The 24,393-nt window shown below is 45.5% G+C and overlaps 1 protein-coding gene and 1 pseudogene across 2 annotated transcripts; both read left to right on the forward strand.

Moving 5' to 3' along the window:
- Positions 1–1,996: 1,996 nt before the first annotated feature.
- Positions 1,997–17,609, forward strand: LOC309655080 (ferritin heavy chain pseudogene; annotated as a pseudogene). The gene has a single exon. The product of its transcript is annotated as a ferritin heavy chain pseudogene (transcript).
- Positions 17,610–20,541: 2,932 nt separating this feature from the next.
- NFKBIA (NFKB inhibitor alpha) lies at positions 20,542–23,854 on the forward strand. The gene is made up of 6 exons (XM_082449917.1): positions 20,542–20,898; positions 21,493–21,601; positions 21,939–22,149; positions 22,435–22,523; positions 22,652–22,912; positions 23,277–23,854. The coding sequence occupies exons 1-6, from the start codon at positions 20,672–20,674 to the stop codon at positions 23,322–23,324; spliced, it is 945 nt and encodes a 314-aa protein (XP_082306043.1). The 5' UTR covers positions 20,542–20,671; the 3' UTR covers positions 23,325–23,854.
- Positions 23,855–24,393: the final 539 nt, after the last annotated feature.

A 24,393-nucleotide genomic window follows, 5' to 3' on the forward strand; every position in this document is an offset into this window, starting at 1 on the left:
TGCTAAGGGTGAAATTTATAACTATTAGCACTTACATTAAAAAACAAGAAAGATCTCAGATCAATAATCTAACTTTACAACTTACAAAACTAGAAAAAGAAAAAACAAGTAAATCCAAAGCTAGCAGAAGAAAGGAAGTGATAAAGATTAGAGTGGAGATAACTGTAATAAAGGGTAGAAAACAATAGGGAAAAATCAATGAAACCAAAAATCAGTTTTTTGAAAGCATCAACAAAATTTGCAAACCTTTAGCTAGAATGACTAGGAAAAAGGAAAGAAGACACAAATTACTAAAATAAAATAAATGAAAGTGGGGACATTACTAGTGAGTCTACATAAATAAAAAGAATTATAAGAAAGTACTATGAACAATTGTATGCCAAAAAATTGGATAACCTAGATGAAATGGACAAATTCCTAGAAACACAAAACCTACCAAGTCTGAATCATAAAGGAATAGAAAATCTGAACAGACCTATAATAGTAAGGAGATTAAATCAGTAGTCAAACCTCCCCTCCCAAAATATAAAAGCCCTGGACCTGATGGCTCAGTGGTGAATGCTACCAAACATTTAAAGAAGAACTAATACCAATGATTCTTAAACTTTTCAAAAATTGACAAGGAGTGAATACTTCCAAACTCATTCTATGACACCAGCATTACTCCAATACCAAAATCAGACAAAGACACTGCAAGAAAACTACAGACCAATATCCCTTATGAACACTGATGCAAAAATCATCAATAAAATACTAGCAAACCAAATTCAGCAGCATATTGAAAGTATTATACAGCATGACCAAGTGGAATTTATTCCTGGAATACAAGGAGGGTTCAACATACGAAAAATTGATCAATGTAAATATAGCACATTAACAGAATGAAGAAAAAAAAAACCTTCATGATCATCTCAATGATGCAGAAAAAAAGTATTTGACAAATTCAACACCCTTTCATTATTAAAAAAAAAAAAACTCTCAACAAACTAGGAATAGAAAGAAAATAAATAAATAAAAGGTATCCAAATCAGAAAGGAAGAAGTAAAATTATCTTTGTTCACAGATGATATGATCTTGTATATAGACAACCCTTAGAGTGTTCAAAAAAACTGTTAGAACTAATAAATGAGTTCAGCAAATAGCAGGATACAAAGCCAACACAGAAAAATCAGTTGCATTTCTCAACACTAATAATGAACAAACTGAAAAGGAAATTGTAAAAATAGTTCCACTTATAACAGCATCAAAAAGAATAAAATATTTAGGAATTAACTTACCTAAGGAGGTTAAAGACATACAATGAAAACTACAAAACATTTCTGAAAGAAATTAAAGAAGCCATAAATAAATGGAAACACATCCCATGTTCATGAATTAGAAGACTAGATATTATTAAAATGCCCATTGTATTCAAAAAGATCTACAGAGACAATGCAATCCCTATCAAAATCTCAATGCCATTTTTTTTTCAGAAATAGAAAAAAGCCATCCTAAAATTCATATGGAATCTCAAGGGACCCAGAAGAGCCAACACCATCTTGAAAAAGAAGAACAAAGCTGGAGGTCCCATACTTCCTGATTTCAGAACTTACTGCAAAGCTATAGTAATCAAACAGTGGTGCTGGCATAAAGATAGACATATAGACCAAAGGAGTAGAATAGAGACCTGGAAATAAACCCTTGCATATATGGTCAATTGATTTTCAACAAGGGTGCCAAGACCATTCATTGGGGAAAGGACAGTCTTTTCAACTAGTGGTGCTGGGAAAACTGGATAGCCACATGTAAAAGAATGAAGTTGGACTCTTACCTAACAAAAATTAACTCAATATGGATCATAGAACTAAACCTAAGACCTAAATCATAAAACTCTTAGAAGAAGACAGCGAAAGCTTTACAACACTGGATTTGGCAATGGTTTATTGGATATGACACCAAAGACACAGGCAACAAAAGAAAAAAATAGACATGTTGGACTTCATGAAAATTGAAAATTTTTGTGCATCAAAGGACGCTTTCAACCAACTATGGTTTCCTTCTTCAACTGTGCTTGGACGGAACAGGCGTTAATCCAGCCCTCCGCCCCCTCCTCACAGTGCTCTCAGACTGCCCCACGGCCCCCCGCTGCTGCTCCAGCACGGGGCAGCCATCACCGTCTCTCCTCGCCACCTGCCCTGACCACCGAGGTCCCTCACTGGTGGGCCAGAACTACCACCAGGACTCAAAGACCACCATCAACTGCCAGATCAACCTGGAGCCCTAAGCTTCCTACCTCTACCTATCCATGTCTTATTACTTCGATTGCAATAATGTAGCTTTGAAGAACTTTGCCAAATAGTTTCTTCACCAATCTCATGAGGGGTTTCTCATCAGCTGAGAAACTGATGAAACTGCAGAACCAATGAGGTGACCACATCTTCCTCCAGGATATCAAGAAACCAGACCATGAGGACTGGGAGAACGAGGTGAATGCAATGGAGTGTGTATTACACTTGGGAAGCGTGAATCAGTTGCTACTGGAGCTGCACAAACTGGCCACTGCACAAACAACCCCCACTTGTTGACTTCATTGAGAGTCATTACCTGAAAGAGCAGGTGTAATCCAAAGAATTGGGTGACCACAAAACCGATCTGCACAAGATGGGGCCCCCAAATCTGGCATGGAAGAGTATCTCTTTGACAAGCACACTCAGGGAGACAATGATAACAAGAGCTAAGGCTGAGACCAGCTTCCCATACCCACTGAGTGACTTCCCTGGTCACCAAGGCAGTGCATGCATATTGGTAAAGGGGTTAACTTTACCTTTTCTATAGGTTGTACCAAAACATCTACTTAGTTCTTTTGTACCATTCCTTCAAATAAAGCAATTTGGTAACACCCCCCACCAAAAAAAAAGAAACTTTCAACAGAGTGAATATGCAATCCATGAAAGGGAGAAAATATTTGCAAATCATATATCGATAAGGGATTAATATCAAGAGTATATAGAGAACTCCTAAAACTAAACAACAACAGAAAAACAAATAACCTGATTCAAAAATGGGCAAAAGACTTGAATAGACATCTCTTCAAAGAAGATATTTGAATGGCCAATAAGCACATGAAAAGATGCTCAACCTCACTAATCATTATGTAAATGCAAATCAAAACTACAGTAAGATACCCCCTCACACCCATTAGCATAGCTACTATCAAAAAATCCAAAATAATAAATGTTGGCAATGATGTGGAGAAATTAGAACCCTTGTGCACTACTGGGGTGAATGTAACATGATACAGCCACTGTGGAAAACAGTATGGTGGTTCCCCAAAAAATTAAAAATAGGCTTAGCAAATGACCCAACAATTCCACTTCTGGGTATATGCCCAAAAGAATTAAAAGCAGGGTCTCAAAGATATGTTTATGCACCCACATTCACAGCAGCATTATTTGCAATAGCTAAATTTTGGAAGCAACCCAAGGGTCCATGAACAGGTGAATGAATAAGCAAAATGTGGTATATGCATACAGGGGAACATTTTTCCGTCTTAAAAAGGAAGGAAATTCTGACATATTCTACAACATGGATGAACCTTGAGGATGTTATGCTAAGTGAACTAAGTCAGTCACAGAAAGACTAATACCGTATGGTTCCATTTGTATGAGTTACCTGGAGTAGTCAAAATCGTAGAGACAGAAAGTAGAATTGTGGTTGCCAGGGGCTGGGGGGAGAGGGAAATAAGGGGTCATTGTTGAATGGGTGTGGAGTTTCAGTTTTGCAAGATGAAAAGAGTTCTGGAGGTGGATGGTGGTGATCGGTGATCATTGCTCAACAATACGAATGTAATTAATACCACTGAACTGTTACTCAAACATGATTAAGATGGTAATGTTCACGTTATGTGTATTTCACAATTTTAAAAGTTTGAAAAAAATCAGGGCTAATTCAGGCCTAATCCAGTATGCAGATATACAGACCTTAAGTTTCTATGCAGTTAGTAAATTAAGCAACAAATTTGACTTACCATCCCTCTACTACCTCTCAAATTCCTGGGGCATATATTTTACAATCAAGTTTCCCTAGGCATTCACCAAGTGAGAGAAAAGTATACTTTATTTAGCCAAACTGTCTCAAGCATGAGTGTAGATTAAAGGCATTTCATACATGCAAAGCCTCAAAAAATTTACATCCAACTTATGGTTACCAAAGGGGATAGCAAGGGGGGGGCAGGGATAAATTAGGAGTTTGGGATTAACATGTACACACTACTATATATAAAATAGGTAAACAACAAAGACCTACTGTATAGCACAGGGAACTATACTCACTATCTTGTGATAACCTATAATGGAAAAGAATCTGAAAAAGAATATATATATACACATACATATATATGATGTGTGTATATATATATATAACTGAATCACTTTGCTGTATGCTTAAAACTATCACAAAATTGTAAATTAAATATACTTCAATTAAAAAAATTTACATCCCAAGCATTGTTTCTTAGCAGACTACTGTATGACAAAAGTCAGTCCTTAATTGCTACTATAAGGTACCGTGTATTTTTCTCTAATCTCTTCACAGAACTGATTGTAAACTCTCTGAGGAAGGGACCGCATTTTATACTTCTATTACTCAACGGGATTTTGAGACTGTATTCATACCACAGTAGAGATTCCATACATGTTATTTATTCCAGAGGTATTACAAACAGTAAGTGAATCTTCCGTTAGCAGAGAGGAGGGGAGGAACGGAGTCAGCTGGGACATGGGGAGTGTTAAAGCTCATTTCTCCAGCCATTCACCCAGCGGCACTCCGTTATCTGGTCTCACATAGTCCAGCCAACTTTAGTTCTTGCCAACATACACCCTCCCAGAAATAATCATTATTAATATTCTCCATGATCACTAGTCATATTTAATCACAGAATTACAAATGTGGGGAGTTTCTCTTGCTTAGTTTTCAGAAAACCTCTTGGATTAGGACAAGCAGCTGCGCCCCACTTCCAAGAAAAGATTGTCTCTGCAGTTCCACTAAGTCCCGGTAGGTGGCGCTGGCACAGTACAAAACAGTTCGAATTTGATCCCTGTTTATTGAAAGAATCCAGCTCCTTTTGCCACTGAGGTTATAAAATTTATTTTTAGTGTGACTTGATGGGCCTTGTCTGAAATTTAACAATATTGGAATCAAATTCTGATACCTAATCACACGGATGTAAGCTCTATTAGATTTCAATTAGCATTCACTCTGATTTGATTATAAGGTTTCAACCATTAAAATGGCTAATAGGGAGACATTTAGATAATTGCAGCTGCCTGGGGTTATTACATTTGCTATCATTTCCACAGAGTGATTCATGTAAAGACTGGGCCATAAAATTTGTTTTTGTTGGTGGAGACAAGGAACGAGGGCTTATTGGGGTGGAGGCACTATGAAGCCTTTTGCTGTTGTGGTCTGGCATTTGGGACTGTTTTTCTTTTTTTTTATTTTTGTGGGATTGTTTTTTAATTAGGAGGGAAATATGAGTGTAGGGCGCTTGCCATTTAGCTGTTTTCCAAAAAGATATTGTTGATTCTCCATCTACAATACTGTTTCATTTGGCAAAAGAAAAGCGGCATTAGCCAAGTTTCCTTTTCCTCTTTTTTAATTGAACTGACTTACATTTGAACTGAGAAGATTAACCACATCAAAACTCACCTCCTGCACAAAGGCCTTCCTCAGTAAATGGAACTGGGTCTCCTCTATCACCTAATACCATTCCTAGGTGCAAATGCTAGAGGTGTTTTACCAAAGTTGCCAGACCGCTTGGTGAGGATATTGAGACATGCTTTAAACGTAAAAGGAATAGTTGGACAAACTGACCTTCAAGGTCACTTCAGCCCCCACGATCTAAGATTCTAGGGATCAACGAAAAAATGTCCCTGCCCCAGAGAGCCCCCAGACTCTAGGAGCAGGACCAGTCACCTAGGGTCTTAGAGCAGCCCGCACATGGTATATTTTTCTGGGTGGGACAGCAGAGCTGTTCCAAAAAGGTGGGGAAACTCACCTCCAGAAACTCACCCTCTACTCTATGTGGGCCACTAAGAGCCTGAAATTCAAGTCTGGAAAGAAAGAAGTCATTGGTGAAAACTCATCTGTTTTTAAATCCAATACTTTATCATCTTTACCCACAGATAACTTGATAATTTGCCAATAGGGCTTCAAAACTATATTCCACTCAAGGAAACAGATGTGGTGTCTGAAGACTCAAAACCAGATTGTGAGGGAAGCTTAGAATTCTCTTTTGTTCTGCTAGAAAATATTTCTCGCATACTGTACCAACATGAAAACATTAATTCTCATAAATACCTCTCCAGTCTCAGAGGCCTAGGATATAACCCCTTAGAGCCCAGGACTGCATCTTTTTAGTCCTATGTTTTGGGGTAGGACCTAGCCCAAGACTCTACAGACAACAGTCAAACACTTTGCTGTGCAAAAGATCCAGTTCTATTCCAGACTATGTGTGTGAGAACATAAGAAAATGCAAAACTTTCTTAGAACAGTGATCCATCAAGCCTAGTAGTCTGCCTTCTATATGTTTGAATATAAGTTCAGCAATCTTCCAAAAAGACAAACATCCTAGGCTGTCCTATAATGCACTGGGTCTTTTCTTTCCCCAGTACAGGTGGTTGTGAGGTGGGCCGGGACCGAAAAGTCCTGACCATAAAAAGAATGCAGGCGGACAAGCTGAAGGTCTGAGCCACTGCCCACGGCTCATGTGGGTGGGGTCCATTTTTCCCAGAAGTGCAGACAATGTCATTTGTAATTCAGAAAAAATGTGGCAGACATTGCCAGGGCAATTCTCTCAGCATTGAGTGAAGAGGAGGGGGTGGGGACGGGGCGTGGACGAGGAAGGGGGGATGGGACAGTGCACAGATACCCAGACAAGGTGGTCAGAGAAACACATTTCCTCCTAGGACTGTCTCTGCAGACCGGTCTGTATTCAACTGTTTGGGGAAAACAAGCAGCCGAGCAAACTCCTTAGCCACTCTGTGGAGGGAACGTCTATAACCCTTCAGTGCTGGGAGAGCCACAGCTCAAGTTTTGGGACCTAATATCCCCTCAGAAGTAGATAGTACAGTTTAGTATAAGAGAAATGGAGCAACAATTTATGGAGGGATTTCCTAAACGTGAAAAAGCCATTCCTGAGATCCCGGCATTGATCTGGCCTTCTGAGATCTCTGACTTCATTTCCTATTACTCTTGCCATGACTCACCCCGCTTCACCCACACTAACCTCCTGCAGTCCAAGAGCGCCCACCTCAGGGCCTTTGCACTCACCGAACGCGGTTCTCCCCCTCAGCAGCCACCCGGCTCACTCCCTCCCTTCCTTCAGATCTTTACTTCACTGTTTGCCCTCTCATCTTCCCAGCCACCCTGCTTAAAATTTCAACATGTCCTCCTGCCCTGACATTTCTACCCCTTTCTCTGACTTATTTTTCTCCTAAGCACTCTCACCAGTATATTCTGTATTTTACTTATTTATCTAGTACATTTCTGTCTCCTGCACGAGGTAAGCTCCCTGAGGGCAGAGTTTTGGACTGTTATCTCCCATGCCTAGAAGAGTGTCTAGAACAGCGTGGGCACTCAGAACAGAACTTTGAATGAATCAAGTTCAGCTCCGTATTCATACTTTCCAGAAGGACACCCTGACTCACATGAAGAAAGTATTCTTTCTAAGCAAATTAATATTCTAAGGAGGGTTTCTTAGAGAACGGTTAAGCATCCAGAAACCTAGCTGCTTTCTAGAATCCTTAGTACTTTTAAGTGTTAGAGATGAAGAGGCCTCTAGAGCAGTGGTTCTCAAAGTGTGGTCCCCGGCCAGAAGCAATAGAGGACCTGGAACTTGGAAGAAAGGCACTTTCGAGCCCCACCTAGGACCTGCTGAATGAAGATCTCCAGGGGTGGCGCTCAGCAATCCGTGTTTTAAAAGTCCTCTGGTGACTCTAACACAAGCTGCAGTTTGAGAACAAATCACTGATGTAGAGGAAAGAGCAGAGGGCTAAATTATCTAGAGATGTAGATTCTAGTCCTGGTATATTTAATTGTGCGACCTTGGTTACACCCCTTAACCTCATCTACCTCCCTCTCTTCACTTACAAAATGAAAGAGCTGCTAAATTTTTCTTACATGCTTTTTTTTTTTAATATCTGTAAGGTTTTTTTTTTTAATTTATTTTTTTATTTATGGCTGTGTTGGGTCTTCGTTTCTGTGCAAGGGCTTTCTCTAGTTGCGGCAAGCAGGGGCCACTCTTCATCGCGGTGCGTGGGCTTCTCACTATCGCAGCCTTTCTTGTTGCGGAGCACGGGCTCCAGACGCGCAGGCTCAGCAATTGTGGCTCACGGGCCTAGTCGCTCCGTGGCATGTGGGATCTTCCCAGACCAGGGCTCGAACCCGTGTCCCCTGCATTGGCAGGCAGATTCTCAACCACTGCACCACCAGGGAAGCCCCTCTTACATGCTTTTAATGTACTAATGGTAAATCTTGCAATCACAGCCCTGAAGGACCCCTTTCGTTAGGCTTGTAACTGTATATTAGCGAGTAATTCAACAACCTATCTTAAGTAAAACTTTCTTTTCTTTCAGTCTGGGCTTTCTTTTCTCAAGTTTCCTGAATTGGTGAGCAGTTTGCACAGACACACAATCTTGCCACACGGGACACTTCTTCCAATGACCATATTCTTGTACCTCACACCTTTTTCAGCTTCTGGGACAGCCCTCTATCCTGGTTTCCCTCCCATCTCTTTGGCTGTTCTTAGTTTCTTCTGCTGGCTTCTTAGCCTCAGCTCACTCCTTAAACTCTGGTGTTCCCATCTTGGTTCTTAAAATCTGCACACGATTCCGGGTGGCTTTGTCCTCACCCTGACTTTAGCTATTTCTCAAATAAGCCGATGACTCCCAAATATTTTATTCTCTTAGAAATCCCCACATTCAATCACCTGTTATGTAACCCCCAGACCCCCTCAAATTAACACATCCAAGAGAGAACTCATCACCTTCCCCCACCCCACTCTTCCTCCGATTTTGCCACTAAGTAGCCCAGGTCAGAAACTGAGAGCTCGTAGATGCCTCCCTCTCTCCTTCCCTCTCAGCCAGTCAGGCACCAAGACCTGTAGATCCTTCCTCTTGGATCTCGTCAGCCATCTCTCTTCCTCACTTTCCAGTCACTGCCTTTAACTGGTCACCAGCTTCATGCCTAACCCACTTCAGTCTATTTGCCACACAGTCTTCCAAAGCACACTGATGGCCGCCACCATGGAAAACACCCAGGGGCTTCCCTGGTGGTCCAGTAGCTAGGACTCTGCCCTTCCATTGCAGGGGGCCCGGGTTCAATCCCTGGTCGGGAAACTAAGATCCCACAGGCCACGCGGGGCGGCCAAAAAAAGAAAATAAAATTTTAAAAAAATAAAATAAAATCCCCCAGTGGCTCTCCATGGCTTTCAAGGTGCTGTCCCAGCTTCTCTGCTTGGTCACGTGGCCCTGCCCCATCTCCTTCCTGCCTGACACTCTCATCTCTCCCCCCACACACCAAGCCACGTACAACTGCTTGTTTCACACCTCCATGATTTGCCACAGACTTTCCCTTCTCCTGGCACGTCCTTCTCCCTCCGTTTCTAACTAATTCCTACTTGTTCCTTAAAAGCCGTCCTTTATCACCCACACCTGTCAGAATGGCCATCATCAAAAAGAACACAAATAACAAATGCTGGCAAGGATGTGGAGAAAAGGGAACACCTGTACACTGTTGGTAGGAACGTAAATTGGTGCAGACACTGTGGAAAACAGTATGGAGGTTCCTCAAAAAACTAAAAATAGCTACCATATGACCCAGCAATTCCACTCCTGGGTATATATCCGAAAGGAATGAGAACACTAATTTGAAAAGATACATGCACCCCAATGTGCACCGCAGCATCATTTACAATTGCCAAGATATGGAAGCAACCTAAGTGTCCATATGAATGAATAAAGAAGATGTGATACACACACACACACACACACACACACACACACACACACACACACACAGAATGGAATACTACTCAGCCAGAAAAAAGAATGAAATTTTGCCATTTGCAACAACATGGATGGACTTGGAGGGTAATATGCTAAGTGAAATAAGTCAGACAGAGAAAGACACATGCCACGGAGCAACTAAGCACGTGCGCCACAACTACTGAGCCTGCGCTCTAGAGCCCACAAGCCAAAACTACTGAGCCCACACGCTGCAACTACTGAAGCCCACATGCTCTAGGGCCCGTGTGCCGCAACTACTGAGTCCACGTGCTGCAACTACTGAAGCCCGTGTGCCTAGCACCCGTGCTCCACAACAAGAGAAGCCACCACAATGAGAAGCCCGCGCACCGCAACAAAGAGTAGCCCCTGCTCACCGCAACTAGAGAAAGCCTGCGCACAGCAACAAAGACCCAACGCAGCCAAAAATAAAATTAAATTAAAATTAAAAAGAAGAAAAAGAAACAGACTCACAGATACAGAGAACAAACTAGTGGTTACAGTGGGGAGAGGGAAGCGGGGAGGGGCAATATAGTGGTAGGGGATTAAGAGGTCCAAACTACTATGTATAAAATAAATAAGCTACAAGGATATATCATACAACACAGGGAATAGAGGCAATATTTTGTAATAACTATAAATGGAGCATAACTTTTAAAAATTGTGAATCACTATATTTTACACCTGTAACTTATATAATATTGTACATCACCTATACTTCAATTAAAAAAAAAAAAAGCTGTCCTTGACCAACCCTCCCAGCCCGCCTTAGCATCCCCAATTCTACACTCCCAGAGCACTTTGTTCACATCTCAACGTGAGCCTCCTTACTAAAATCACTCCTGTACCTGATTATCTCCCCACCAGCCTATAAGTTCTCTAAGAGCCAAGAGCCTATTTTCTTTTCTTTGTACCTTCAGACCCCAGCAGTGCCTGGCACAAAAGTGCTTAATAAATGCTTGACAAATTAATGTTTATTTTTTTCTCTATATATAATACATTTTTCTCTAGAGATTTCTTTTTTCATATTAGCCAAGTGTGTCAATATGTCACATTTCCTTTAGCTTAACCAGTCCTTTGACTAAACATAGGTACAGGTAGTTAGGGACAGACGTCTGTGCTTGATCCTGGAGCAGGAGCTAAGAAAGTGAATTTACGCAGAGGGAAAGCCTCTGATCGGAAGTCTGGGGTGGGAAGGAAGGGCAGCCTGTCTGTGGGAGCCGTGACATTTTGAAATCACCAAATTCACTGTCACCTCGAGCTTCTCCTGTGGGGCAAAAGGGATGACAGAGGCGGGGGCTTTTGTCCTCTCTTGTGGGCAGATTTCCCCGGTTAGTTTTCCTTTTGTGGTGCCTGTGGCCATGAAGGAGCCTTCCCCAGGAACCCCCCACCTATTTTTAGCCTCAGTTCAACACCCTACAGACAGCACCCCTCCCATATATCTCTGTGTTAATTTTCAATCCTGCTGTTACCAATATGAATCACCCAGGTCTGGCCTGACAAATTGCTAGACCTGAAGTGAGAATAAAGACTTGAAGTGAAAAGGTAAAACCTTTAACAGTGGAAAGTTGCAAAGATGCCCTGACAGCTAACGCATCTAATAGCCTCCCTGTGCTACTTTTATAAAACTATTTCGTGGATGTTCACATGTAGTGTTATTTGAATGAAGTTCTCTGTGATCAGAGATTTAGAGCCTGCACTGGATAACCTAAACTCCTCTCTAGGATTTCCTCTTTAAGGAAGACTCATCTGGGAAATGAATTGTTGTAGATGTTACCTGAGTCAGATAGACTACACACCATATATCATTCTTAGTACAGGCTTTTTGTTTTAAGCACTGATTATGTTATAGTTGGTGCATGCTTTGTGAAACTAGGTCAAGCTCTTGAGGTATGATATTTTGTGTTGAAAATGCTGCTGCCTCTGAAAGATCATCCTGGAATGACAGTTACCCCTCCACTGGGTCCAGCCAACCATGTGTCCATGGGCCTTCAGCCTTGCCATCCATTGATGGGAGTTCTGATGAGGCATTGCCCTGCTGGGCAACCTCTTAATCAACCAGATTGATTCCCATTCCGCCTCCTTCCCCTCATCCTATGTCCCTGAAGGATTTTTGCCACAGGGGATACTCTAGGCAAGTGCTTATTGATTCCTCTAAGCTAGAGCTTCTGCCTCAACTTACTTTTCGATCTCTTGGCCTGGGCCTCCAGGACCTCACCTATCTCTGTACTGAAGGTTTTGAGGAGGAGTCATCTGCCTTCTTATCCTGGGTCCCACCCTAGGGGTTACTCTCAGGCTGTAGAGAAGAAAGAAGAGAAGTGGGGCACAATCTAAGTCTATTTGTAATATCTTCACTCCTCTTATTAATGCTCCGGATGGGCTGAGTTCTACGATGGCTCTGTTTTGGCCTTCTGTCCTCCTAGTAGCCTTTCTCCCACAATGCCTCCTTCCTCTGTAAAATGAGAATGATAACACCTCACTCCAAGGCAGAAGCTGGACCAGATGAGCTCTTGAGATAATTTCCAGATAGAGAAGTGTTGATTGGATGAAAAGTGAGGTATTAACAGAGAAGAAGAGTCAAAGAACAATTATGTTAGGTCTGAAGAAAAGAGGATACTCATGCCTTAGACAATGGACCGGACAAGAAAGACGCAGAAGAAATGAATTTTCTCCACCCCTCCCAGCAGTGCCCATTCCACCCCATATCCTTGCATCAAGCTAGAGTCAAAAGGGGACACTGAACAATAACTAAGCAGTACAAGGCAAAGTGTGACCTCAGGCCCTATGTGCAAGCCAGGCCATAAGAATTAGAAGGATTCAAAAGAGGGCAGAGTACTCCAGGGAGAGGAAGAGAAGGAAGAGCTCTTGGAAAGGGTAGGTCCTGACAATGAAGTGGGAAGAAGTTGGTCCTTGGGCAGGGAGGGATGGCAGAGGACGTATCCCGGAGCAGGCCAGAGCCCCTGGAGCGGAGTGTTGGTGCAGGGGAGAAACGGGGACTGGGGTGGCCAAGCTGGGCGGGCTCTGACTCTGGAGGGCTGTAAATGCTGCCTGAGGAATTCAGACTCTGTCCTGCAGGTCATGGTAGGTCACTAGAGGTCCTGTTACAGGAAATAACAGGACAAAAATGTGTGTTTGCAAAAGGAGATTTAATCGTATCGCTGTAACCCTTTGATATTACTTGAATTTTTAACCACTTTTTCAACCACGTGCAAGTGCTACGTCTATGTTTTTTTAATACTACAGAAAATACAACATATAATTTGTGCCAATACCTTTGCAAAACTTTTAAATAGGAACAGTCAAGCCACACTGTTAGAGTGTGGAGAGGAACAATGGGAAGGGTAGCATGGGGTGATGGATTTAAATGCTGGCTTTGGCTTTCTGGTTGAGTGACTTAACCTTTCTGAGCCTCAAATTCCTTTCAAAACAGATAATGATCTCCATCTAAGAGAATGGTTGTGAAGATTAAATAGGATAAAGTATATCAAGTGCCAGCCATGGTAAGTGTTCAGTAAATGTATAACAATTTGAGAGGCTACTACGGTAAGACAGGGGGTGCACTAATGTGGGGAGAGTGGAAATGGAAACGGGATGGGCTGAAGTCCTTTCTTTTTTTTTTTTTTTAATTTAATTTATTAATTTATTTATTTTTGGCTGTGTTGGGTCTTCGTTTCTGTGCGAGGGCTTTCCCTAGTTGCAGTGAGCGGGGGCCACTCCTCATCGCGGTGCGCGGGCCTCTCACTATCGCGGCCTCTCTTGTTGCGGAGCACAGGCTCCAGACGCGCAGGCTCAGTAGTTGTGGCTCACAGGCTTAGTTGCTCCGTGGCATGTGGGATCTTCCCAGACCAGGGCTCGAACCCGTGTCCCCTGCATTGGCAGGCAGATTCTCAACCACTGTCCCACCAGGGAAGCCCCTGGAGTCATTTCAAAAGTAGGATAAACTGAACGGATCAGCTCTAGGGATTTCAGGAGAGGGGACACTCACAGCTCTCCCCAGGGCTGTGATAAATGATGCACCGTAGTCACACCTAAATACCCAGTCTCAGAGCACATCCTCCAGCCATCTTTCCTGAAATCCCCTCCTTAAGAAAATGTGGGAACTTCCCTGGTGGTGCAGTGGTAAAGAATCCGCCTTCCAACGCAGGGGACACAGATTTGATCCCTGGTCGGGGCATCTAAGCCCGCGTGCCACAACTACTGAGCTCGCGCGCCTCAACTTGAGAGCCCGCGAGCCGCAAACTACAGAGCTCACAGGCTCCGGAGGCCGTGTGCCACAACTACAGAGAGAGAAAACCTGCACGCCACAACTAGAGAGAAGCCCGCGCGCCTCAACGAAGACCCGAAGCAGCCAAATAAATAAATAGTTTAAAAAAAAAAAAATGTGAGTCCTCGGAGAACAGTTATTCCACAGACAACCTGAAGATGTCGCTGCAGGCAGTACCATCCATACTGCGCTCCTTATCTTGCCTGGATTCTGCCACTCGTGAAAGAAAATTCCACTGTGGCTCCCTATCTAACCCCCCTTACTCCATGCTCCTGCCCTGTCTGTAGCCTCCTCTTTCTCCTGTGAACACTCATCCTTCTCTCTACCTCCTGCCCTGATGCCCTGGCCACCTGGGGGTGAATCTGAGCCCTTCAAGGCAGCCGAGCCAACGTTGTGACCAGGTTGTACGAGTGCTTCCCTGCCCTTTCTCCATCATCGTGTTCATGTAGATTATTTACCAAGACCCGCACGCACGCTCTTACCCCCACCCCATTCCCCTAGCCTCTTGAGTTTCAGTCAATGAAGGTAGGGGCACCCCTATTCCCTATCTCCCATGCTCTTCAACTTCTCTTCTAAATGGCCCAATTTTCAAATATTAGCATTAAAGATTTGATGATGCATTAATCTACCTCATTTTCTGAAAATGTCAGTGTTCTTGGTAAAATAATCCCTGAACCATGGCCTATATAAACAGCTGTGGGAAATAGGAAATGATGAGCATTTCGGAGCCAAGCTGAGTGACTTAGCCAGAGGGAATATGTGACAGTCATGGGACTGGACTATGACAGCTGAGACCCAGTAACAAAGGAAAAATGTTCCAGGCCGATTTCCCCCTTTCTCTCAGCTCGTGGCTTCTGTTTGTGACCCTTCCTCTTACTCTCTCATTTGCTGTCAGCATTTAAAGATCAGCCTAAGAGTATGGGATTAACAGATACACACTACTATACATAAAATAGATAAGCAACACGGATTTGCTGTGTAGCACAGGAAACGTATTCAGTATCTTGTAGTAACCTATAATAGAAAATAATCTGAAATATATATATACATAGATACATGAATCACTTTGCTGTACACCTGAAACCAACACAATATTGTAAATCAGCTATACTTCAACTGAAAAAATAAAAATAAAAAGCCTAAGAATAACTTTCAGAATCGATTTTTTTTATAGGTATCCCCCATTAACAGCCTCAGAGATAAGACTCCAAGACACATCTCAATTTTTCATATTTATCCAAGTAATCTGGGGCTCTACTCCAGAGAACAGAGGGTCTAAAAGGAGGTTTGGGAAAGACATTATCTTGGTGATTACAAGAAAGGGCTGAGGATCAAGGTTCCTAAGTCTTCACTCTGTTTATAAACTGAAGCGAATCTATGATTCCTCTATGATTATCTCTGATGCAGCTATGATTCTGTTTACCTTTGTCCTACACCATTCCCAAGACCTTAGACCACAGAGGGGAAGAAATAGCCACATCCCCGTATAGTTTCTGGTGGTGCTTTTGCCTCTGATGCTGAAAGGGATCATGAGCTTCTCCCTTGCTTATGGTGCCCAAGGGCAGGGACCTCCTCTCACGTAGGTGCCCAATCCTGCAGAGTACCAGGCCTTTGTGTCGGAGTGCCCTGGCGCTAAGTCTCCTCCTACCCTGACTGAACTCAGAGTGAATTTACACCCAAGACAAAATAGCAAACGTACTGGCATGCAGAGGAAGCAGTGGGCTCTTAAGCCTCCGTCCCCTTCCTAATCCAACTACTCCTCTCTGAACACAACAGAACACGAATCACCCTCACACCTTTAGCGACCACGTGGTTACTGCCGACAAACGGCGAAAACGAAGAGCCAGGAATTGGGGTCACAGGTGACACGTGCAGGCCCCCTCCCTCCCCGGCAGCTGCCGGTTACCCAACTGGCACGGGGCACAAGGTTGAGGCACCAGCCTAGCAGGAACACCTCAAGGAGATGTTTATTGAAAGCATTTGAGTGTTTAAAAGAACCTAAGTAATCTTTGTAAGAAAAATCAGAACTTTGTTGAACTTGTTACACTTATTTTACAGGATAGGGTTGAAACGTTTTTTGGGGGAGGGTGAACTCTCTTTTCCAGGCTTAGTGATTCCAGCCCCGCCTGCAGGGGCAGATGGAACTTCCTGGACAGGCACACTCTACCCCCAGCCTCCGGTTACAGTTACACGGAGGAGCAGAGACCCCATGATGCCAAGGGAGGGGAAGGCAGGTGCCTTCCCCCAAAGCACCACGAAAACATCGTACCTTGGCTGAAAAAAGAGGTTCTACACTCAGGGCCTGCAGGCTCGATTTAGCCAAAAGATGCAGAAATGCATTTTGTTTGGGTTTTTTTTTACAATGCTTTAAGATTTGAAATTTTTCACATCAAAATCCATTTTCCGATTTTTTTTAACAACAGACTATCAGTGCTGAACTCCAGGTGCTGCTTGGCAAAACTTGTCTGAGCTGAGCGTGAGGGACATACTCTCTCAGTCAGAGATGCCACCACGCCCTCTTGGACTCACATGGCCGGCTTCGCTCATCTGTGAAAACTGCCTGGCCCCTATAGGAAGGTATTTGAGAATGAGACCCTTTAAAACTTTGACCCCCTTTAAATTGCAGGATTTACTGCAGCAAAAGAAACCCCTGAAGGCTTTGACAGTCTTATTTTCAGGTCACCACAAATGAAAGTCCTGACAGCTGTTTTTCTGTGGGGAAAGCTCCAGAGCTTGGGAGCCCCAGGTTCTGACGGGGGTGGACGGATGCAGTTGCTAACCACCACAAGAGGAAAGAAAACTAAGCCTGGGATTGGAGGCAAAATATAAATTCAGAATTTCACAGCGGGGCGTCCGTCAGCAGCGCGCCTGACTCGCTTGCCCTCTGGGGCTCTGTCATGGCTCCTCTCTCTTCCAGCCTGGCTGCAGTGAGCCACGGGCAGCCTTCTTCGGGAGTTTGGTTTGCTGGGGCTAAAACAATTTTTGGCAACTGACACAGGACATCGTGCCCACGATGTTTAAGAAAAGCCAAATATGTTGGACCACCTGGTTGAACTTATAGAAAAATCTCCATGCTGCCAGGCCACTGGGCACCCCAGGCAGAAGGTTCAGTCCACGCTGCGCATCTCCCACCCAGGAAGAGGGCACAAGGTGCCTGCGGTCACACCAGGCCTTGATGGTGCTTTTTCCCACAGGGGTGCTCCTGCCCCCACTGAAGCAGGTGAGCATCTCTGGCCATCCTGTCCTTCCCTATGGCTGTATCCTGTGCAGCTTCAAGGTTAACTTATTCATTCTTCTGCCTTTTGCATTTAGGAAAAAAAAAAAAAAAAAGGGGGGGGGGGGGAAATTCCCTGGCGGTCCAGTGGTTAGGACTCCGAGCTTTCACTGCCAGGGCCCGGGTTCGATCCCTGGTCCAGGAACTAAGATCCCGCAAGCCGCATGGCACGGCCAAAAACCAACCAAAAAAAGCCAAATGACATTAAAAGGCTTTAACATCTTTAAAATGGTCAAGATTAGCTAAAATGCTTGATAATGAGGTAGGGAGAACTCTAAGTGTGCAAAGGTCTTTCTAAACCAAAAATCAGTTTTGCTGTCTTCTGCTCCATCTGTTTTCTGATTTCCAAGTATGTTCTCTACCACCCAAGTTGTAATGTTTGTTGATTTAAACCATATAGAGCATATGATAGAGGGAAAACCTGTTGGATCATGTTATTCAAAACTGTCTCCCAGGTTGCAGAAAAACAAAAGGAACCTCCCTGGGAATCCCCACCCCAGGGACAGGTCATCAAGGCTCAGCACCTCCCAAAATTTCCAAAGCACCATGATAAATCAGAGAACGCCTGGACCTGACTCTTACCACTAGGTGTCACACTAAACAATCAGGAATAAAGACCACCAATTGCCCAAGGCCTTCAGCTACAGAAAGCCATCACAGCAGGTGCAAAGAAAACTTATTCCTGAGATACTTTTGACTTAGGCATGATTTTTTTTTCAATGATCATTTTTAAACCTGCAGCTAATAATCCTCTTCTAAGGTATCCTTTGTAAGTGGGAATTTAGAGTTTGATATTTCTGTACCATTTTTATCGGTGTGAATATCCCCAGATGGGGGAACATCTACCCTCTATTTTACCTAACAACTGGAGTAGAAAATACTTTGCATATCTTCCAAATTACAGTGTATTCAGTCTCATTTTCACAAGGTGTTTTCAAAAGTGTTAATACCATGACTGCTTTGGCCAAATGATTACTATGTTGGGATAAAAATTAGATAAACTGCCATGGGATGCCTAGGTAAATTTCTCTGCATTTCAGTTTCCTTTTAGGAAAGTAGGAACAACAGTTCTTACAAGATTAGTTCTGAGAACTAACAATGTGTTGCAGAAAGTGTTGGAGCCCTTCAAAAATTTATACTGTGATATTTCTAAGAGACATGGTCACCCTTAGCAAAGTTACACAAGCATTTGTGGTCAAGTAATACAATTTTTAATCTGGGGAAAAAATCTAAACAGCATTAAATCCAATCTTTTTATTATAAAAGCAGGTATCCCATAGCAAAGGTAGCTAATCTCTCCAACTAATATGCAGTTAATTAGAGGTAGAGCTGGGAATTGAGATCTCCTACTTAGAGTTCTCATTCCGCCTTGCCTAATAATTATGTATTTGTATATCACATGCCTGCAGATATACGGTGTCTATCCCTGGGAAGTTTTCATTTTAGTATGTGACCATTACTGCCCTGAAGGTTTATTTCTTGATTTTACTTTTTTTCCCCTCATATTTTGTCTCTCACCCCCATTGGCCCAGATTTCCTACATTCAGATATTGAGGGTAGGGGAGTGGGGAAAGGGGAGATGAGGAGAGGTGAAGGGTTGGTTAGTACACGGCCAGTCAAGTTGAAGACGTTTGCAATAATCACCAGAAATCTCTGCAAAACTATAGAGGCTTCCTAGGGCGCATTCTGAAGAACTCTGACCCAAGTTGCTTTATTTTGCCTGGACCAGTTCTAGAAACAGATGAATGCATTCCTCTCATTGGCTAGGAGATGGGGGTGGGGCAGAGATCATAAGTTCTATTTCTGCAGATGAGACCCGAGGATGGTGAGCCTGGAGTGGCTACCCATATGGCATGGATAGGTCCAGCTGCTGTCCTCCCCCAGGCAGGAGAGCAAGCAGCCAGCAGGGGCAGGATGAAGGCCATGCTGGGGCTGCCTTGAGCTCCTGCAGTATGCCTGGCAGTTCCTTTCTTAGCCAAGCTTAAGGCCCAATCTTGGATAAGGCACTACTCAACCCATTCTTCAGCCACCTTCTCCAAATGCTTCTGGAAAGTCACCCAGCTGGGCACCCAGAAGTAGGTTAAAGATCTGTTTTCTGCAGCAGCACAGTGCAAAGCAGGGAAAATGACCTCAATAATTATTTTGTTATTGCAAGGTGTCTACAACTCTACTACAAAGATTAACACCTCGCTTTCCTTGAAAAATATTAAGGTCATAGTCAGCGTTTTCCCGCACACAGGGCAGAGTGCTTGCCCCTCCCCCAGTCAGCAGGATTGTTAATCCCGAGGAAATGATTTGAGGGTTCCCCAAGCATTTAGGTTTTCAACGCCAAAACTTTCACAACTTCTACCTGAGTGGGGGGCTGGGGGGCTACACGTCCCTGCGCTGCCAAGAGCCTGGTATGGGCAGGAACGCAGAGGCAGCCGGCGACCTTCCACCCGCCAGTGCGTCCTTCCTGCAGAGAGGTTTGGGGAAGTGAATCCCTATACCCAGCCAACATTTCCACTCGCGTCTTCAGATGATCAAAGAAAAAATTTTTTAAAAACCGGAAAAGACCTGCAGGTCTGCAAACCCCAATGGAGAACCGCCCTGCAGGCCTGCGTCCTTGGGATCTCAGGAGCAGACGACCCCAAATCAAATCGATCATGGGAAACCCCAGGGAAAGAAGGTTTCTTGCAGAGGGTCAGGATTACTGAGTGCAGGCTGCAGGGAAGTACCGGGGGAGGGGGCCCGGTCGGGAGGACTTTCCAGCCACTCAGCGTTCATCAAAAAGTTCCCTGTACATGACCCCAGTGGCTCATCGCAGGGAGTTTCTCTGATGAACCCGGGCGCGGGGTTTAGGCTTCTTTTTCCCCCTAGCAGAGGACGAGGCCAGTTCTCTTTTCTGGTCTGACTGGCTTGGAAATTCCCCGCGCCTGACCCCGCCCCGGAGAAATCCCCTGCCAGCGTTTATAGGGCGCCGCGGCGGCGCTGCAGAGCCCACAACAGTCCGAACCCGCCGTCCCGTCGGTCCGCGACACCGCGAGCAGCCAGCGCGCCGCGCAGCCCTTGGCCCGCGCACCTGGGGAGCAGCGCCCGAGCCCTCACCGCGCCATGTTCCAGCCCGCGGAGCCCGGCCAGGAGTGGGCCATGGATGGCCCCCGGGACGCGCTCAAGAAGGAGCGGCTGCTGGACGACCGCCACGACAGCGGCCTGGACTCCATGAAGGACGAGGAGTACGAGCAGATGGTGAAAGAGCTGCGGGAGATCCGCCTCGAGCCTCAGGAGGCGCCGCGTGGCGCCGAGCCTTGGAAGCAGCAGGTCACCGAGGACGGAGACTCGTAAGTGTCGCGGGCCCGGGTGGCGGGGCCGGGGGCGCCAGGCCTGCAGCCCGAGGCGTGGGGCCTGCGCTGCGGCGGCGGACCGGGGTCCGTGCACCGACCCGGAGGCCGTGCAAAGGTGCACGGCTGCGCGCGGGGACCGGGGAATCGGGGATCGGGGCGGGTTCCCGGGGCCGTGGTCCAGCAGCTCTGCCTTGCAGCCGCGCATACACACCCCCCCACCACCCCCCGTGCGGGTCCCCTCGGCCGGGGGCGGGGCTGCGGCGGGGACGCGAAGTCCCCGCTTGCATAAGGGGGGCGGGAGTTTCTGCCCCGCTGGCAGGCGCCAAGCGGCCGGGAGGGGAAGTACAGGGCGTTCCGGCCCGGCGAGAGGGCGGGGCGGTCTGGCCGGCGCCCGCCGCCTAAGCGGGGGGGGGCCCGGAAAGTCCCTGGGCGCCTGCCAGGAACACTCAGCTCATAATAACCTCGCGGAAAACACCGCGGCCTCGGCCTCCAGAAACCCCGACCTTGCGCAATCCCCCGCGGGCCGCGCCTCCCTGGGCCTCGCGCAGCGCACTCACCAGCCCTGCGGGGTTTTCCCTCTCTTCCCCTCAGATTCCTGCACTTGGCCATCATCCATGAAGAGAAGGTGCTGACCATGGAAGTGGTCCGCCAAGTGAAGGGAGACCTGGCGTTTCTCAACTTCCAGAACAACCTGCAGCAGGTGCGCTGCTCACCCGGCCCCGGGCCTCTCTGACCCCGTGATAAAGCTGGATCTAGCTCAGTTCCTCCCAATGATTTCTAAATTAACAATTCCTGGTCATTATCTGACCTGACCTTTTACATCTGAATCAGCCAACATCCTAGAGAGGACAGAAAATTCCACTGATTGGGGAGGCCTTTATGAAGCCCACCTGGGGCCTCTGGTGTTTTGCCTTTTGCCCCTTGGACCTGCCTGGGAGGAGCAGTACCCACCACCAGGATTTCTCTTGGGCCTCAAGGGAACACAGACTGTAGGTTGGATCCATGGCTTATACTTTCTGTCCCTCTTCTCTCTGCAGACTCCTCTCCACTTGGCGGTGATCACCAACCAGCCAGAAATCGCTGGGGCACTTCTGGAAGCTGGCTGTGATCCTGAGCTCCGAGACTTTCGAGGAAATACCCCCCTACACCTTGCCTGTGAGCAGGGCTGCCTGGCCAGTGTGGGAGTCCTGACTCAGCCCCGCGGGACCCAGCACCTCCACTCCGTCCTGCAAGCCACCAACTACAATGGTACGTCTGGCTGCCCTGCCCATCAGAGGGCAGGTGACGTGGGGAAGGGAGAGGTGGGCCGACTTAAGGAGTCCAAGCAAGGTTTAAACTCTCAACATGTGAAAAGTTGAGAACACGTGTATTCATAAAGGCCTATTTGATGCCTTACTAAAGTCCATTCAGAACCCAGATTCTGGGTTCTTCAAATTCAGAAGAATTTGTCCCTTAAAAGAATAGGTGAAAGGTTCTGCTTGAGAAGTGAGGGTTGAAACAAGGGGTTATATTTTCTTACTTTTGGTCCCCTAGGTCACACGTGTCTGCACTTGGCCTCTATTCATGGCTACCTGGGCATCGTGGAGCTGTTGGTGTCCTTGGGTGCTGATGTCAACGCACAGGTGAGTGCCTCACACCTTCAGATGGAGTGCATCAGGCTCCCAGCCCTCCTCCATATGATCCCGTGCTTTTGTTGCAAGCAGAAACCCCACACTCAGCCGTAAGCATCTCAAATTCTTTTTGGTTTCAGGAGCCCTGCAATGGCCGAACTGCCCTCCATCTCGCGGTTGACCTGCAGAATCCCGACCTGGTGTCGCTCTTGTTGAAGTGTGGGGCCGACGTCAACAGGGTCACCTACCAGGGCTACTCCCCGTACCAGCTCACCTGGGGCCGCCCAAGCACCCGGATACAGCAGCAGCTGGGCCAGCTGACCCTAGAGAACCTTCAGATGCTACCCGAGAGCGAGGATGAGGAGAGCTATGACACGGAGTCAGAGTTCACAGAGGATGAGGTGAGTTCCGATTAACTTGTTCGTGGCTCTGCAAAAAGGAAGAAGAGTGGCCATTCTCCCTCTACCTTCTCAGGCCCCCAGAGCGCCTCCTTATTCTGAGGGTCTCAACATAATGAGGCTGTCAAACTTGAGTGTCCCTAAGCAGTATCCCAAGAGTATGTCTTTTTTTTGGTTTTTTTTTTTGCTCTTTCTGAAGGAGAGGATCCTTAAATGAAAACTCCCTCAGCCCAGGCAGTTAATTTATATTCAGGTTCTACAGGGAGTCTAAGAATACTTGAGTTATTTCCAGTAGCAGCCCTCACCATCATCCCAGTACCCTTGGCAAAGCTCTGGAAGTTTAACCTACCTTTTTTTCTCTTTTTAGCTGCCCTATGATGACTGTGTGCTTGGAGGCCAGCGCCTGACGTTATGAGCTTCGGAAAGTGTCTAAAAGAACATGGACTTGTATATTTGTACAAAAAAAGAGTTTTATTTTTCTAAAAAAAAAGAAAAAAGGAAAAAAAAAAAAAGGATATACTTATAACCACACTGCACACTGCCTGGCCCAGAACATTTTACTCTGGTGGATTAGCCCTCATTTTGTTATTTTCATGAACTTTGGAAGAGGGGCGAGAAGGATGATTGGAATTCAGAGAAAACCTCTTTTAAATGTCACCTTTGGTGGAGTTTTGAGGAAAAGTTATTCAAAATTTGATGAAAGGACTATATTTTATTTATTGTGCTTTTCGGTTGAATCACCATGGATTCAATGGCTGGGCCCAGTTGTATGGAGTAACGTGTAACAGGTGTGTTGTTAAACCTGTCAGTGGGGTGAGGTTAAAAGTCGCTACCTGTCAAGGTTTGTGTTACCCTCCTGTAAATAGTGCACATAGTGTATTTTGTTGGTAATTATTTTGGTACTTTTAAGATGTATATTTATTAAACAGATTTTTACAAACAACATTATCGTGATCACTTGCTCCGGGCTGCTGTCGGCCTCCTACACTGAGAGTCATTCGATCCCCAGGTGGAGGCGGAGAGTTGTGTGGGAGAACTCACCGCAGGCAGCCACGGAACCCTTTCAGAGAGCAGCTTCTCCCACTGTCTACATCAGCCTCCCAGTCAGGCTTTGCAGGCGGCCGGGGCCTGGTGCGTGGGCGGGAAGGCCGTTGCATGGTTATAGGAAACACCATTTTCGGGCCACTTGGTCTACAGCTGGAAGGTTCTTTATTGTCACCTGCTTTCATCTTCTTGATTTAAACTATTCCAGGACCAGACTTCTGCTTTAGGAAATTATTTTGGCCAAGAGGAGTATGCTGAATCCACATTTTCTAGAGCTGAGAAAGATCTCCCCTCTGATACTGGAAGTTCCTGAAGACATGGGCTTAGGAATAGGACTGCACTGACAAGTGTTAGCAGGTGCCCACCTCTGAGCCTCTGTTTCCTCGTTTATAAACTGGGCTGTCTGAAAAATTGCACAAGACTACCCATGTAAAAAGTAT

This window comes from Balaenoptera physalus (genome assembly GCF_965194825.1).
Source record: "Balaenoptera physalus genome assembly, chromosome: 2".
Classification (NCBI taxonomy): Eukaryota; Metazoa; Chordata; class Mammalia; order Artiodactyla; family Balaenopteridae; genus Balaenoptera; species Balaenoptera physalus.